The sequence below is a fragment of the Cervus canadensis genome, chromosome 7, assembly GCF_019320065.1.
Source record: "Cervus canadensis isolate Bull #8, Minnesota chromosome 7, ASM1932006v1, whole genome shotgun sequence".
NCBI lineage: Eukaryota > Metazoa > Chordata > Mammalia > Artiodactyla > Cervidae > Cervus > Cervus canadensis.
Window position 1 is genome coordinate 23,998,480 of NC_057392.1, and position 16,883 is coordinate 24,015,362.

The following is a 16,883-nucleotide window of genomic DNA, read 5'->3' on the forward strand; positions in this document are numbered from 1 at the left end:
AGAGATGGGAATACCAGACCACCTTACCTGCCTCCTGAGAAACCTATATGCAGGTCAAGAAGCAACAGTTAGAACCAGACATGGAACAACAGACTGGCTCCAAATTGAGAAAGGAGTATATCGAGGCTGTATATTGTCACCCTGCTTATGTAACTCAATATGCAGAGAACATCATGCAAAATGCCAGGCTGGATGAAGCACAAAGTGAAATCAAGACTGCTGGGAGAAATGTCAATAACCTCAGATATGCAGATGACACCTGTTAGGAAAAACGCCGCGGGAGGAAAAAAGCCGCCTCTAAGGACCGGTGGTAAAGGCCTTTTATTAAGCGTCGCTCTCGGGCAGAACTCCCGGGGGCTGGTGAGTGAGGAGACAAAGGGAGTCTGCAAGGTATGAGGGGTGGGGAGGGGTTTATATAGTCCGGGCAGGCATCCATGCCAGGTCTTTTCATATAAGGAGGAAAGCGCGGGCTACAGCGGTGGTCAGTGTCCGAGGGCTCTGTGTTGGTACCTGATTGGACCAGGCTGCAGGGGGCCAGCCCCTGGAAGTTTAGCCAGCCTCCGGAATTTGCCTTGCAGCACTTTCCCGGGGCCATGCCCCGACCTTTCATCCGGCCTTTTTGTTATAGGACAAGGGGCGCCGGTTCTCTCTGGCTATTTCCTGCTGAACGGGGGCGACGAGGGGTAGGGCCCAGCTGGGACGAAAGGTCAGCTTATGCAGGATTGTGAAGTAGGTCTATGTCTTTTTGATTGAGTCGAGTATAAGCTGTTAGGAGCATGGCCCGTCCGGTCGCAGCCTGCGCTATTTCTTGGACCCAGCGAAGAATAAGTTGGACGAGGCAGGGGCCTGTGGTGAGGCCCAGAACCAGCAGGAGTATAGGGCCTAGAAAGGGCAAGAGGTATGGGAGTAAACCATTGAGTCCGGTCCAGAGGTGGCTTTCTTGGAGCTGTCTGCGCCTTTGTTCCAGGCCTGACGGTTGGGGCCAATAGGGGATGTGGAGATGCCAGTCGATGTCCAGGGCCGTAGCCACCTGCTGGGAGATCTGTGAGAGTATATATATATATATATATTTTTTTTTTTTTTAAGAGAGGAGTAGGGCAGGAGGGGATGACCAGAAAGGAGTGGGTAAATAGGCAGGAATCTAATTGACAGGGTGGTGGTTGGGTTTGGAGCGGACATGAGGGTTGGCCGTCAATGCCCATAACCGAAACCTGGGAAGGACGTAAAGTGTCCCTGAAAGAGGGAAGGACCGAATAGGTAGCCCCCGCATTAACCAGACTTTAACCATTACCTGGAGCGTTACCCTGGGCTTGGCTTGGGTTATCGGGGTTTCCGAGTCTGGGCGATGTCAGCCATCGTCAAAGCTCAGCAGCTCAAAGGCGGGAGGAGGGCAGGAGGTCTCCCTGGGGCGCTCTGGTCTCCGGCCTCTAGAGGTCGGGGCCCGAGAGGCCTGGGGACAGTCACTAGCCCAGTGTCCTCGCTGTTTGCACAACGGGCACGGCTTGGAAGGAGGCCGCGGATTGGGGCACATCTTGGCCCAGTGTCCTTCTTGGCCGCACTTGAAGCAGGCCCCCGGAGGGGGGTCTTGGGACCCCGAGCCCGCCGCCAGCCGCAGGGCCGCTATTAAGGCCTGGGTTTGTTGGTTTAGGAGGCTTGCCTGAAATTCGGCCTCTTGCTTGAGCCTTGCCTTTTGGCTGGCCTCAGCAGTTTCTTCACGGGCGTTATAAACTTTAAAGGCCATTTTTACCAGGTCTCGAATAGGGGTCTGAGGGCCGTCCTCGGCCTTGGCCAGCTTTTTTCGGATGTCAGGTGCGGATTGGGAGATAAAATGATTGGCCAAGGTAGCTGCCCCAATGGGGGACTCAGGGGACAGTCTGGTGTATTGAACAAGGGCCTCAGTCAGCCGATTAAGAAACATGGCTGGGTTTTCATCGGGCCCCTGAGTCACCTCATCTAGTTTGAGGAGGTTTACCACTTTATGAGAGGACGTTTCCATCCCATCAAGGAGACACTCTATCATATAGCGTACCCGCAGCTGGCCGCCACCCCCTTCCTGGTAGTTCCAATCAGGGTCGGTGTCAGGAACTGCCTGAGCTCCCGGGGGGCGCTCAGGGGAGGGGTTGGCACTATGCCGCTGGTCGGCCTTAGCCCTGGCTGCCGTCCAAATGGCCTGCCTCTCTTCGGGGGTGGTGGTAGACCCCAGGATGACATATATGTCCAGCCATGTTAAGGCGTAGGCGCGGGTCAGACCAGTAAACTGCTTAATGTACTGAGTGGGGTTGGAGGAAAAGGATCCCAGCTTGGCCTCAATCTGTGCTAAGTCCTGGAGAGAGAAGGGGACGTGGACCTGGGCTAGACCCTCAGCTCCGGCTACTTGTCGCAGAGGGAGTAGCGGGGCTGGGGGAGGGGGCGGGGAGGCCCCTGGAGGGTTGCTATGGGAGCAAGTGTGGGAGCTAACCAGAGACGAGAAGGGAGTGACGGGGGGAAGGGGAGGATACAAGATAGGGTTAATGGCCGGAGAATCTGGGGCCGGCGGTGAAGCCTCAGGGGCGGGAACAGGAGCAAAAGAGGCCAGAGTAGGGTTAGAGGGGGAGGGGTTAGGAGGGGCCGGAGAGGAGGGGGAAGAGGTAGGAGGGGCCGGAGTGGAAGGGGAGGGAGTAGGAACCAGAGAGGAAGGGGAGGGGGCCGTGGGAGAGGCGTAGGGAGGGGGGGCCACCAGATCTTCTGGGGGAACAGAGAAAGCAGAGGACTCAGAGGCGGGAGGGGTTGGCTTAGCTCGGGAGGGTGGAGTCGGGGGGGCCATGATGAGTAGGATTTGGCTAGGAGCACACTTAGTGCACAGGATGGGGCGAGAGCGTAACACCCAAAAGGCCTGAACATAGGGGACCTCAGACCATTTTCCCGTTCTCCGGCAGTAATTATCTAAATCACGGAGGACGTCAAAGTCTAGTGTCCCTGTGGCCGGCCATTGTGAGCCATTATCTAGGGAATACTGAGGCCAGGCCTGTGAGCACAGAAAAGTGAGCTGCTTGGGGCGGATATCTCTCTTTAGCCTTAGAGTCTGCAGGTTAGCTAGCAGGCACTCTAAGGGGGTGGAGTATTGGGGATCGGGTTTGGAGGCTGTCAATCCCATGGCGACCGCGGGGCGTGGAGGCAACCCCCGCTGTCCGAACGTCTTCGGACAAGTCAAGGGGAGCCGGAGGTCCGTGTAGTCGCGGGGAACGTCTTCCTCACGACCGCAGGGACCCGGAAAGGCCGAAGCCAGAGGTCTACTCAGCCGCTGGGGACGTCTCCCCACCAGCTGGTGACCGGGAAGGCCGGAGCCGGAGGCCGAAGCCGGAGGTCTACTCAGCCCCTGGGGACGTCTCCCCACCAGCTGGTGACCGGGAGGGCCCAGTAAGTGCGCACTGGTTACGGAGCCCTAGGAGGTGATCGCCAGGGAGGGCAGGCCCCAAAGCCGAAGGGACTTACTCCGTATCCTGCCGTCCGGGGGGTTGGTCAGCCGCCTGGGTCCGAGGCTTCCGCGGCGGTGGAGCTCGAGGGGACCTCAACGGCAAGTGCCGGGGGCCCTCACCTCGGGCCTCACGTTGGGGCGCCAGATGTTAGGAAAAACGCCACGGGAGGAAAAAAGCCACCTCTAAGGACTGGTGGTAAAGGCCTTTTATTAAGCGTCGCTCTCGGGCAGAACTCCCGGGGGCTGGTGAGTGAGGAGACAAAGGGAGTCTGCAAGGTATGAGGGGTGGGGAGGGGTTTATATAGTCCGGGCAGGCATCCATGCCAGGTCTTTTCATATAAGGAAGAAAGCGCGGGCTACAGCGGTGGTCATTGTCCGAGGGCTCTGTGTTGGTACCTGATTGGACCAGGCTGCAGGGGGCCAGCCCCTGGAAGTTTAGCCAGCCTCCGGAATTTGCCTTGCAGCACTTTCCCGGGGCCATGCCCCGACCTTTCAACACCAACCTTATGGCAGAAAGTGAAGAGGAACTAAAGAGCGTCTTGATGAAGGTGAAAGAGGAGAGTGAAAAAAATGGTCTAAAGCTCAGCACTCAAAAAACTAAGATCATGGCATCCGGTCCCATCACTTTGTTAGGGGAAGCACACTGATTGAAACCGCCCATCCTGGCCAGGCACCATAGTAACCATTTGCATGAGTTGTTTTATGGCAGGAGATCCTGATAAGGAATACGGAACTAATAGGCCACCACCAGCCGGAAGAGTTCGGGAAAGATCGAGAGGAGACACTACCTGTCCGTCCACTTCCCAGAATCCCTCTTGCTAGCATCCATCTTGGCTGAGCGATGCGTGCGCCACCAGGAAAGACTGTGAATTAGAATGATTGGCCAAAGACCACCCGGAAACTAATCCCATCACCATAAAACCCAAGACTGTGAGCCATGAGGCAGAGCAGTTCTCCTGGGTTCCCTTACCTACTGCTCTCCACCCGGGTGCCCTTTCCCAATAAAATCTCTTGCTTTGTCAGCATGTGTCTCCTCGGACAATTCATTTCCGAGTGTTAGACAAGAGCCCAGTTTCGGGCCCTGGAAGGGGTCCCCCTTCCTGCAACAAATGGCGACCACGAAGGGACATCTTCTTCGCTGAGACTGACATCCTGACCACTCGGGGTACTCAGGGGCCAGCTTGCCTGCCAATGGACCAGACCCAGCGGCCGCAACTGGGACCCTTTTGTCCCTGGTCTCCTCCTGATGCGGACAACTGGCCAGAGTGCCCCGACCGGTAAGGAACAAGAGACTTTATTGACCTCCCTCCCCTTCCCTCTCTCTTTCCTCTCCTTAGCCCTTCCTATCCTTCCCATTTTTCTAGTCCCCCGGTCCTGGATGCAGGAATCTGGTCGAAGGGCCTCAGCTTGAGCTGAGGATTGGAGACTGATCACCTCCTCTTGGCAGAGAGCTCGAATTTTCTGGTCTGGTTTCTGGTAGGGCCGAGTTCCAGTCCTCCCTTTTCTGGAAGCCCAGGGAAAAGTCCCGTAACGCCTGGGTGTCTGCAGGTGGCAGGAGACGTCTGTAAGGCCACCCCTTTTGCCCCCTTTCCCGCCTCCTCCCCCTTCTTTCAACCTGGCTTCCTTTCCTCCTTTTGAAATCTTTGAAGACATCTGAAGTTTTGTGTCTCTATCAAAGGTTTTCTGAGAGACTGTATTCTTGTATTTAAGAGAGTGTCTGATGAGGACTGCCAGGTTTATATGTGTGTGTTTTAACTCTGTTCTGTGTTGTGATTTGTGACGGCCATTTTGCTTTGTCTGGCCACCATTTAGACCTGCCGCCGTTTTGTTAGAACTTGATTTTCTTTCTCTGTGCCTTGAGATCAGGGCTCTCAGGAACACTTATCTAGACCATCTCTAACTCCTGAGACTGAGAAAAAAAGGAAAAAAGCCTTTAAAAATGTTATTTATTTCAGCTTTTTTTTTATAAACTAGTAAATTTTATATTGTAATATCTAATTCATGACCAAACTTAGAAAATGAAGCTAGATCTTGCAGTGTGTCTGTCTAAATATGTCTTGGTATGTTTTTGTCTCTGGGTAATGTTTTTTAGGTTAATTTGTAAATGAGCTCTATTTAATTGGCTTAAAAAAGGTAAGCACTTACAAATCAAATAATTCTAAATTAAACAATAAATTCCAGGTTCAGGTGAACTGGGAAATATTCAGTATTAAATACCTGATATTAATGTTTTTTGTTGACCTATCTAATATAGACATGTCTTAGAGTAATTAACATCAAGTAGAATATTTTCATTGTACCTAGGTTTAATATGAGTTAAATATTATACCTATTATAAGTTTGTCAACAAAGAAATTACCTCGAGTGAAAAAACTTCTAAAAAATGTAAATGAGGTATGAGTTTATATATAAACTCTATTAAGAATAATTATTCTTTAAAAATATCTGTCTACAATAGTCTCCCCAGATTGGCGTAACTTGAATTTCTAAGGGTTGTGCTAAACTAAGTATTGAAAGTCTATTAAATAATTAGGTCATTTCCAAATGAAATAGATTTTGAAACACTTACTACTAAACACTGATTTCTTTTTACAGAAAAACTAAAGAGATTTGGGACTATAAATGAATAATGTTTGATGCCATCCTAAAATGTTTTAAAAAAGCAAGGGTTTTAGAAATTATCACTGGTATTTATGCTTACCAATCTATAAAATGCTAATATAAAAGTTAGCTCTTGGTTGCTAAAGGGAAGCAGGAAGTGTGCTTTCAGTAAAAAAAAAGGTAAAAAAATACTAAAAAGAGTTATGCATGATCAAGATTTTCTAAAATTAGATTACACTTAGTTAAATAAATAGATTTTGTTTAAAATGACACGGTCATAAGAAAACTGGTTAGAGCTAATTAGGTCCAAGATGGCGGAGCTGACTTTCACTAGACCTTGAACCTTGGTATTTGCTCCCATTGTGACATATCAACAAGCTAAATGATACACCCATCAACATTGACTGAATCTGACCAAATGTTCTAAAGCTTTTAATTGATCTTTTCAATAAAACTTCCTAAATTGAATTCTTTTGAAGTTTCTTTGACATCTAGCTAACTTTGGGGTGTTTCAGAGGGCCCCTGAAACATCCCAAAGAGAGATATTAAACTGTTTATTTGGTTGGTTAAATTACATGAAAAAGATTATCAAATGAGTAATAAATCCGCTCATGTTATAATGTATGAAAAGTTACTAATACAGATATCCTAGAAATTATATAGAGTTCTTAACATTTTGATATGTCTTGGTATTCTGATGAAAAACCTGATGACTTCACAAAAGTTAACAAAGGACTGAATGAACCAGCGAATATGCTTATAACTTTTATGGTTTCTATCTGTGAAATTACAGGTTTAAATTGTGTATTTTCCAGGAACAGAAAAAACCTTCCTCTTAAACTAATTATAAAAATAATTTGGTAAAATTACACATTATAAACAAGACAATTGTATTTTCTCTCTATCTGACTCCTCCAGAAATTTAAAACTCTTAAGTTTCCAGTAAGTTTATCAAATGAGCTAAAAAGGTTATCTCACTAACAGGTACAAAAATCTCAAGGAATTTTTGAGACCTTAAAGAAAAGAGTTCACCTAGATTTATTAGGCAAAATCTGTGATAAGCCTTTGGTGTGAGTTTCCCAGTCCTGTTTTATATTAAAAGTTCAGTCTGAGATCCTATAAGTGTTTCAGCAAAATAAAAAGTCTATGATCAATTCTGTTATGTGATATTAATGTAAAAGTTTGTTTCTGAAGCTTGTCTCAGTAATCTATCTTTGGACGAAGATCAGATGCCTCATAACCTGCAACCAGGACTGAAAAAAGACATAATTTAAGAGACTGTCTCCAACCTGGATGGAAAGACTTTTTATCAGGTACTCTTAACTAGCTCATACAGAATAAAACTGAAGGGAAATTAACTCTTAGATTAATTCCCATTTCCAAAGGCCCCTACACTGGATTGGTCTATAGAGAAGACAGCTGACCTGATCTCACCTTAAAATGATGCTCAAACAAGAAAAACTACAGTACACCAGGATGAGAAGACAACGACATCAGAGGTAGACAGCTTGTCCAAGATACCGGACCTGATTCGTATGATCGTTTATAGTGTTCTCTTGACTTCTTAGACCTTTGTATATAAATCAAATGCTTTTCTATCATAGGCCTGATACTATGCTAGTTTTAAAAATCAATCCAATTGTTGGGTTTGTGGCCAATTATATGTGTCTAGCTCTGGGTTACCTTGGTAAATTTCTCTACTACAAGACTCTAACTGGTTGGCCCTGAAGAAATTTACTTGGAAAAATTATAGTCATATTCAGGTTACTATGATACTACCAGATGGGATCCCCTTACTGGGCCAATTAATAATGCCTACTCTGACTCTGGCTATAAATTTGAGCCTTTTTCTATTCCTCAAGCTCAATCAGAGCAACAAAAAAAGGTTTTAACAAAAGAAAAAGAAATCTCCCACAATTATGAGATAGATTTATATAGATAACACTAGGCTATGGTAATTTAGGTTTAAAGTCTCCTCTGTGTTAAAAACAATTAAATCATACTAAAGATAATCAGTCTAGTAACACTAGAAAACTGGGCTGTGTGCCTTATAGATGGTGGTGCCAATGTATAATTTCCCTGAAAGATAAAGATTCGTACAGAGTAGACTAAGTCAGATGACCTGAGATATACTGGGCTACATCTTATAGAAGCTCTTAGGTCTTACTTGTGACTTGACTAATACTGCTGGCTACGTTCTTTGTATTTCACCTGTTTTACAGAATTGCTATTTCTTACAGTGCCAGATGTGTGACTGGGGCCTCTGATAGAATAATATATAGTTCCTTATGAAATCGATGATGATGACAGTGTAACTCTAGATATGAGAAAAAGCAACAAGAGGGAATGTTTTCCTGGACCAAGAGGCTAGTAAGACAGGTGGTCCAGAGAATTTTAGATACTGTTTTATGGCCTAATCCAGTAACAGCACATTGAGAGGCCAGTCGACAAAATCTTTGCCAAACCTGAGAATGGACATTCTCAGCACCATGGGATAAAATGGTCATGAAATGCCCCCCTCGAAGTCGTGGTCAAGTTTGTGAGCAAAAAGGGGCTTTGCCAACTGAAGATTGACACTTGCCATCTACATCTACAGCGATTCTATCATGGCCACTGCAACTGCTGACTTCCAACGGCCCTGAAAGGAGTTCAGGGTGAAGATCAAGAATGAGGTGTTCCGTGCTCTGGGAAAAACTGGCAGAACAGGCCTTCAGATAGTTAGATCTTTTCAAGAGATTTTATGAGTCCCAATTCTTGCATCTTCTCATACCTAGAAAAACACTGACATCATTAATGGTGCCATCTGCTTTGGCTATTAAAGAAAAAATTTTACAATTAAAAGTCAAAATAGAGTACTCAGCTATGGTTCAGACATCCTGGGAAATAACCAGGTGTTACTATGGGTGTAATTTCAGATTAGACATTGTATTGCTAAACACTTGAGTTTTCTGAGTCGTGTCAGGCTTAGATGCCACCATTCTCAAAACAATGTCTGCTGGAAGCTAGAAACTTCTACCTTACTTTTTATAAAACTAGGCAACTGGCCATCTGGCTACAAGTCTCCCTGAAGTGCCAGGTCCAGACTGGATTTCAGGTCTATTCTTCTAAAAGAAAGAGATTTACTTTGTCTATTAAAACTCCAGTTATCCCTTCTCTAGCTACTACTAACTGGGTATGTTACAACAAAATGGCAGACCAAGGGGTTGAGATTTTAATCATACAAGGCTCAGATCTAAGACTTGGAACTCAGGAATACTTCCAATTCAGTGTCTCTTCTCCAAGCTGAGGCGGTCCTATGCCCCATTTTGGCAAAAAGTTATCACAGTCATAGTTGCCCTGTTCCCTAAATAAAACTGAACAGGACTCTGAGGGGTGGCAACTCTGGAGTACAGATCTGCTGTACTGTAAAATATAGGCTTTATTCAGCCTCCTTGACCTTCCCTGAGTTCCAAAGGGTAGATTCAAAGAATTGCCAATCAGAGAAGGAAAAAAATACAGAAACAGAGGGGAAACAATCAAATGGTGGTACAGCCTTGAGACGGGTCCTGGTTCCTACTCAAAAAAAAAAAAAAAAATGCATAACAATGTCTTTTGAGTTATTCTACAGAACTAGAGCCCCCACCCAGGTGGAAGATGGTAACGTCAGACTAAACATAAGATTCTTAGAACACAGCTCTGTTGCTTGACCACCAGCCAATCATCCCAGCAGTGCCTCCTGTTTCTGGGGACCAGTGATGACCATCCTGTTAGGTCTCCTGTTTGGCCCCTGTCTATTTTACCTCTGAGAGGCGCTGACAGTTTCAAACTAAGTTGCTGTTATTACAAGAGTCAAAGCTGGTTTCAGATATAAAACACCCCAACTTAGGTCAGGTATAGAGAGACTTCTGCTCTGCTAGGCAGGCCTACACCCAGGCACAGCAGGAAGAAGTTACAGAAGAAAGAGACCTCCGCCCCAATTCCCAAGAAGCATCTTGAGTATGAAGTCTCTCAGGGGGGAGTTGTTAGGGGAAGCACACTGATTGAAACCGCCCATCCTGGCCAGGCACCATAGTAACCATTTGCATGAGTTGTTTTATGGCAGGAGATCCTGATAAGGAATACGGAACTAATAGGCCACCACCAGCCGGAAGAGTTCGGGAAAGATCGAGAGGAGACACTACCTGTCCGTCCACTTCCCAGAATCCCTCTTGCTAGCATCCATCTTGGCTGAGCGATGCGTGCGCCACCAGGAAAGACTGTGAATTAGAATGATTGGCCAAAGACCACCCGGAAACTAATCCCATCACCATAAAACCCAAGACTGCGAGCCACACGGCAGAGCAGTTCTCCTGGGTTCCCTTACCTACTGCTCTCCACCCGGGTGCACTTTCCCAATAAAATCTCTTGCTTTGTCAGCATGTGTCTCCTCGGACAATTCATTTCCGAGTGTTAGACAAGAGCCCAGTTTCGGGCCCTGGAAGGGGTCCCCCTTCCTGCAACAACTTCATGGCAAATAGATGGGGAAACAATGGAGACAGTGATAGACTTCACATTCTTGGGCTCCAAAATCACTATGGTCAGTGAGTGGAATCATGAAATTAAAAAAATGCTTGCTCCTTGGAAGAAAAGCTGTGACCAACCTAGACAACATATTAAAAAACAGATATTACTTTGCAGACAAATGTCCACCTAGCCAAAGCCATGGTTTTTCCAGAAGTCATGTATGGATATGAGAGTTGGACCATAAAGAAAGCTGAGTGCTGAAGAATTGATGCATTTGAACTGTGGTGTTGGAGAAGACTCTTGAGAGTCCCTTGGACTGCAAGGAGATCAAACCAGTCAGTCCTAAAGGAAGTCAACCTTAAATATCCATTGGAAGGCCTGATGATGAAGCTGAAGCTCCAGTACTTTGGCTACCTGATGTGAATGACTGACTCATTGGAAAAGACTCTGATGTTGGGGAAAATAGAAGGCAGAAGAAGGGGATGACAGAGGACAAGATGGTTAGATGGTGTCACCAACTTGACGAACATGAGCTTGAGCAAGCTCTGGGAAATGGTGATGGACAGGGAAGCCTGGTGTGTGGGGAATTGCAAAGAGTTAGACACGACTGAGTGAACAATAAATATGTCAGATATGATTTATCTTTGTATTTCCATTGATTCATGGCTCATTCCTTTCTATTGCTGAGCAATATCCCATTGCATGTGTACGGGAGGAAAAACAATTTTTCCTCTACTCTTGTAGGTTATTAGTTGAGACTTCTTCTGTAAAAAAAAAAAGGAAAACAAACAAAAAAATAGATTACCAGGAGAAAAAACAGTTTAATAACATGTATACCTCCTATATATAGAAGAGCTACCCAGGGAAACTGAATCACTCCCTGAAATGTCCAAAGCCATCACTTCAAATACCATTTTAGGATACAAACAAAAGAAAGACCTTGGGGAATGGAGGAAGTCTGTTTGGGCAGGTCATCATGCAAAACACAGAAAAGAAGTGTATGATTGTTTGCAGATTGAAATCAGAACTCCTCCACCATCAAATCTCTATGTGAGATTTAATCATCCTTCTATTTCCGGTGCAAAGAGGGACAGTCCTTAAATATGGAGATTTCTCTATTGTAAAAGTCCATCACAAAAGGGCAATCTCTGCTCAGTTTTCTGAGCAGAAATTCTGAGATTCTTTTTCTTTTTTTGTGAAATAATCCTCAGACTGAGAGAATCTTTATATCAGAGAGGTATATTTTGGGGTAGCATATTCTACTTGCCTTGACATGGATGTAACCCAATTTGCTTATACGTTCATCTTTTGAAGGATATACTGATTTCTTCAAGTTTTTAGCAATTATGGATAGTGTTGCTGTGCATGATTGCATCTCTGCTTGAATTGGGAGATAGATGTTCAAAGCAGTTGACTAAATACGGAAAGCACGATTGTTGGACCCCAAGGTGAGACCTCTTAGCTTTGGAAAAAACTACCCAACTGTCTTACAAAGTGGCTGTACATACATCCTACCAGCAGTGAGGGAAAGTTCCTGTTGTTCTTCACCCTGTAGCAGTTGATATTGTTATATATATGGAGTTAAGCAGTCCAAATTGGTGTGGTGTGATATCTCATGATTTTAATCTGTAGTGCCCTAGTAGTATGATATTTTGTATAATTTTTGTGTGATATTTGTAAGGCAAGTGGAGAGAAAGAGAAGCAAGCTGGGCCACCTGGCAAGAAAAGGGAAATTTATTAGCGGGAAAAGAGAGGGTGACTGGCTCTTAAGGAGAACCAGCGTCCTCCCTTTCTGACGGGTCCTTCTTATACCCCACCAATGAAAAATTCTCTCAAGGGATGGTCATGTAGCCAGAGGTCTGGATTCTGGGGGTCTTGCACCTTTGAAAAGATAGGCGCCAGTGAGAAAACAGCATGCCATTTGGGCAATTTGGTCAGTCTTTTGGATCACTGTGGTTTTATTCTTTCTTTGTGAGGTCGACATAATGAGCCATCTTATCAAGGAGGCCCCTATCATCCTAGCCTTTTTGATTTAGGATAAGGGCCGAAGGTCAATCTTCTGTAACTGCTTCTTGTGGGACAGAGGCGTCATGGGGGTGAGATAAGAAAAGGTTGAAATGTGGGTCAAGGGGATTTGTGTGGGGTCGAAGTTTTTGATAATCTGAGTGAGTTAGAAGTAGCTCATGGGTAGTTCAGTTGGTGAAGGCTTGTAAGTGGTCCTGAAGAAATTTTGAAAAAAGATGTATTAAACATGGGCTGAAAGTTAGAAATGGGGAGTGCCAATCCTCCGGGTGAGGAGATAGATAAGCAAATCCAACAATTACTGGCCAGGGTCAGGTTTGAGGTATTGAGTAAACAATGGGTCAGATTTGGTGTTCTGAATAGGTAGGCTGGTTTGGGGGCAGGGTATTAATGTGAAGTTTGGACTGTAAAAGAAGAGAGTAAGAGTAAAATCATGATGTGATGTCTCATGTATAAGGGGAAAAAATGATAAAAATAAAAATCCAGGTGTAGAAATAAATTTGGGTTGGTGTGAACTCTATAAAATCTCCCTAGAGCCAAAGATCGATTATAAAGTCAAGGAGTAAGGGGAGATCGGTAACAATGGTGTTTCTAGGAAAAGTAAGGGCTTGTGTTACTATGTGAAGGAAAGTAGGTAATGGATTCATCTAGGCTGATCACAGTAAGAGGTGGGCCATGCCTCCAAAAACAAGAACTATGGAGAAGAAGATAAAACAGAGGGAAAGTTTTTGAATGATAGTCCACTCAGGGGGAGACACAGTAAACTCCTATTGTGAATAGAGTAAGTAGGGGAAATCCCACTTGTGTTTGGCTGTTCTGATTCTTGTGGAATTTGATCCAGTTGAAGCCTGGTAGGTCCCAGAACAGTGCTGGTGTAGCAAGGAGTGTCTGAGTGGGGAATGTTTCTTGGAAGAGATGGAGAGTCTCCTGGGGCCTGCTTTAATCTATAGATATGAAACCAAGAGGAATGACCTGCCAGTTTAGCAGCTGTTGGTGTGGTTAGAATGACCTCAAATGGACCAGTCCATAAAGGCTGGAGATCCTTATGGTGTAAGGTTTCAAACAGGGCTCAATCCCTGGGTATGAGGGTTAAGTCAGCTGAATTCGTTTGATGAGACTTTGGGAGATAGCGATCTGCATGTTCTCTCTTGAAGTGTCTTGAGATTAAGGGTGGGAAGATAATCCCAGCAAGGGGCTGGCAGTAGGCAACTGACCTAAGAGAAAAGTGCATCCGTATGTTATAGCCAACTGTTCCAGGAAACAAACTCACTCAGAAGGACAACGTGAATAGTAGAGTGCAGTTTATCACACTGGTGGGTCCGAGGCAGAGTTTCCTCTTTAGCCAGGGACCCCGACTGACTTTTGTGACAACCTTATATACCTTAAGTGTATGTGCCCTAACACACATCCCCAGATTTCTCAAGTAAGCTAAGGAAAACATTAGAAGGAGATACAATCAGATTATAGTCAAGATTCACAATCTAAAGCCCAACTAGCCATGCAGTACAGCCCACACCAATGGGCATTGCTAGATTACAGAAGGTGATTGATTATGCAGTAAATCATTCTTCTTGGCTCCAGGGAGTCTAGGTGTGAGATCAGCCTGGTCCATTTGTCCAGTAGGGAGGCTCATTTGGTCATTCTAATATGTCATTTCCATGACTACCAGATCTATGGTTCAAAGTTCACTGAGAGTTCAAAATGGAATTTCCTTTCTTTCAAAATGGAACCAGTGTAGTCATAGCAGCCTGCTCTTCTCCTCCTTCATTTCCCCCACTTGATGCTCTCAACTTCCAGTGTGAGCATCACCCATTGGGATATATTGTACCTTAGGCCTTTTGTCATATACTTGGGTGAATGAGGTTAATCTTAATGAAACAAAGTTGACAATACATTGGAGAATACAAGGCCCACATAACAAAATTAACAGAGCAACTATCACAATGGTTAGTAGAGTTTTCCATCAATCACCCTTCATCCAGGACAAAACAGAAATCCAAAAAGGAAGATCATTATCAGACATAGCTTTTACTTGGCTTTTCATATCACCTAAAACTGTGGACATGGAACAATAGACTGGTTCCAAATAGGAAAAGGAGTACGTCAAGGCTGTATATTGTGACCCTGCTTATTTAACTTATATGCAGAGTACATCATGAGAAACGCTGGGCTGGAAGAAGCACAAGCTGGAATCAAGATTGCCAGGAGAAATGTCAATAACCTCAGATATGCGGATGACACCATCCTTATGGCAGAAAGTGAAGAGGAACTAAAAAGCCTCTTGATGAAAGTGAAAGAGGAGAGTGAAAAAGTTGGCTTAAAGCTCAACATTCAGAAAACTAAGATCATGGCATCCGGTCCCATCACTTCATGGGAAATAGATGGAGAAACAGTGGAAACAGTGTCAGATTTTATTTTGGGGGTCTCCAAAATCACTACAGATGGTGACTGCAGCCATGAAATTAAAGAATGCTTACTCCTTGGAAGGAAAGTTATGACCAACCTAGATAGCATATTAAAAAGCAGACATTACTTTGCTAACAAAGGTCCGTCTAGTCAAGGCTATGGTTTTTCCAGTAGTCATGTATGGATATGAGAGTTGGACTGTGGAGAAAGCTGAGTGCCAAAGAATTGATGCGTTTGAACTGTGGTGTTGGAGAAGACTCTTGAGAGTCCCTTGGACTGCAAGAAGATCCAATCAGTCCATCCTAAAGGAGATCAGTCCTGGGTGTTCGTTGGAAGGACTGATGCTGAAGCTGAAACTCCAATACTTTGGCCACCTCATGCGAAGAGTTGACTCATTGGAAAAGACCCTGATGCCGGGAAAGATTGAAGGCAGGAGGAGAAGGGGATGACAGAGGATGAGATGGCTGGATGGCATCACCGACTTGATGGACATGGGTTTGAGTAAACTCCGGGAGTTGGTGATGGACAGGGAGGCCTGGCGTGCTGAGATTCATGGGGTCGCAGAGTCGGACACGACTGAGTGACTGAACAGAACTGAACTGAACTGAAAGCAGTGGATACATTGCCAGATAAGTCAGGAATATATACACAGCAGTCAACCTTAATTATAGCACAGGTCCCTCCTTGAGTGGCTGTAAGTAAGTCTAAAGCCATCTGATTTTGAATTACTGCCTTTCTCATTTGTATTTGCTGAGTATTTAATGCTTGAATTGCCCTCAGGCTGTCGCTTAGGGCTCTCTGGGTGAAATTAGTGAGGGCCTAGACCCTAATTATTTTCTCTGTGGTGTCCAACAAAGGAACAAATATAGCAGCCAAATAATCATACCAATGGAAAACCGGCTGTGACCATTTGGCCTGTAGTGAGGGCAAATTTAAGGGCTCTTGTATTGTTGGCCTGATGTTTCCATGAGCAAAGGCCAGACCTAAAGTATATCTTCCTACCCATCTTGGGGGTAGCCATGGCCACAGACTGGTCCCACATAGCGAGTGGGTGCCTTTAAGGGCAATCCACCTGATCCCAGGGTTGAATTTCCAGTCTGTCCCAGGCCACTGGGGGGTTTGAATGGGGTCATAAGTAGCTTTATAAGTTTTATAGCACTGTTCTGTCCATAGAAAGCCCATCAGTTTCAAGTCCTTTTTGCCTATCATCTGGTTATTATATTCAATAGTGTGTATATCCTGCTCCCAGCAAATGTCAGCTATTATAACAAGCTGTCCCTTTTCTGGAGTAACCCACATGTAATCATCCCATATTTGGTAGATTTGGTCAAAATATCTATTAGCTTTTGATTGTTTGGAGTTACTGGCTGTCACATAATATTGATAAGCATTTTCTAAGCTAAGAGCATAATTAAAGCGAATCTTATGACTTTCTGCCAGACTATCAGCCTTTCTATCACACCAGTGGTTGGTGGGTGTTGTAATTACAGTTTCTGCACTCGGTTTTTGTGGCTTTCTATGAATCAGGAAGTCACATAAACTGGGCATGTCATATCTCCGTAGGGATGACACGCACCATGGGAGTCCATCCATGACGGACCTGGGCATAGCTCCACACACCTAGCAATTAGATTTCTTATGGAAGTCAGCATAGGAATGTGCCCATGAAATGAAAATGTTATCTTGTGCTGAAACTATGGCTAGACCCAGGATAATACCGACAAGCCTGGGTAGTAGAAGTTGATTGTAGAGCTTCATTTCTTCTTCTTTTTTAAGATGACCTTGGTTTCAAACAAGGATCAACAGGGTCCTTCTGCGTAGTTTACTCAGCATCCTCTGGGCCTGCACTGATATGCCTTCTTTACTCCCATGTGGTGGATCCAGGGAGTGACACCTGCAACTTTAACTGCCGTAGGTG

General features: G+C 45.1%; 1 protein-coding gene across 1 annotated transcript; it reads right to left on the reverse strand.

Moving 5' to 3' along the window:
• Positions 1-298: 298 nt before the first annotated feature.
• On the reverse strand, positions 299-3,902 carry LOC122445457. Its single transcript, XM_043474674.1, has 2 exons — positions 1,292-3,902; positions 299-1,042 (listed from the first exon to the last, which is right to left on the reverse strand). The coding sequence occupies exon 1, from the start codon at positions 3,131-3,133 to the stop codon at positions 1,349-1,351; it is 1,785 nt and encodes a 594-aa protein (XP_043330609.1). The 5' UTR covers positions 3,134-3,902; the 3' UTR covers positions 299-1,042; positions 1,292-1,348.
• Between the last annotated feature and the right edge of the window lie 12,981 nt (positions 3,903-16,883).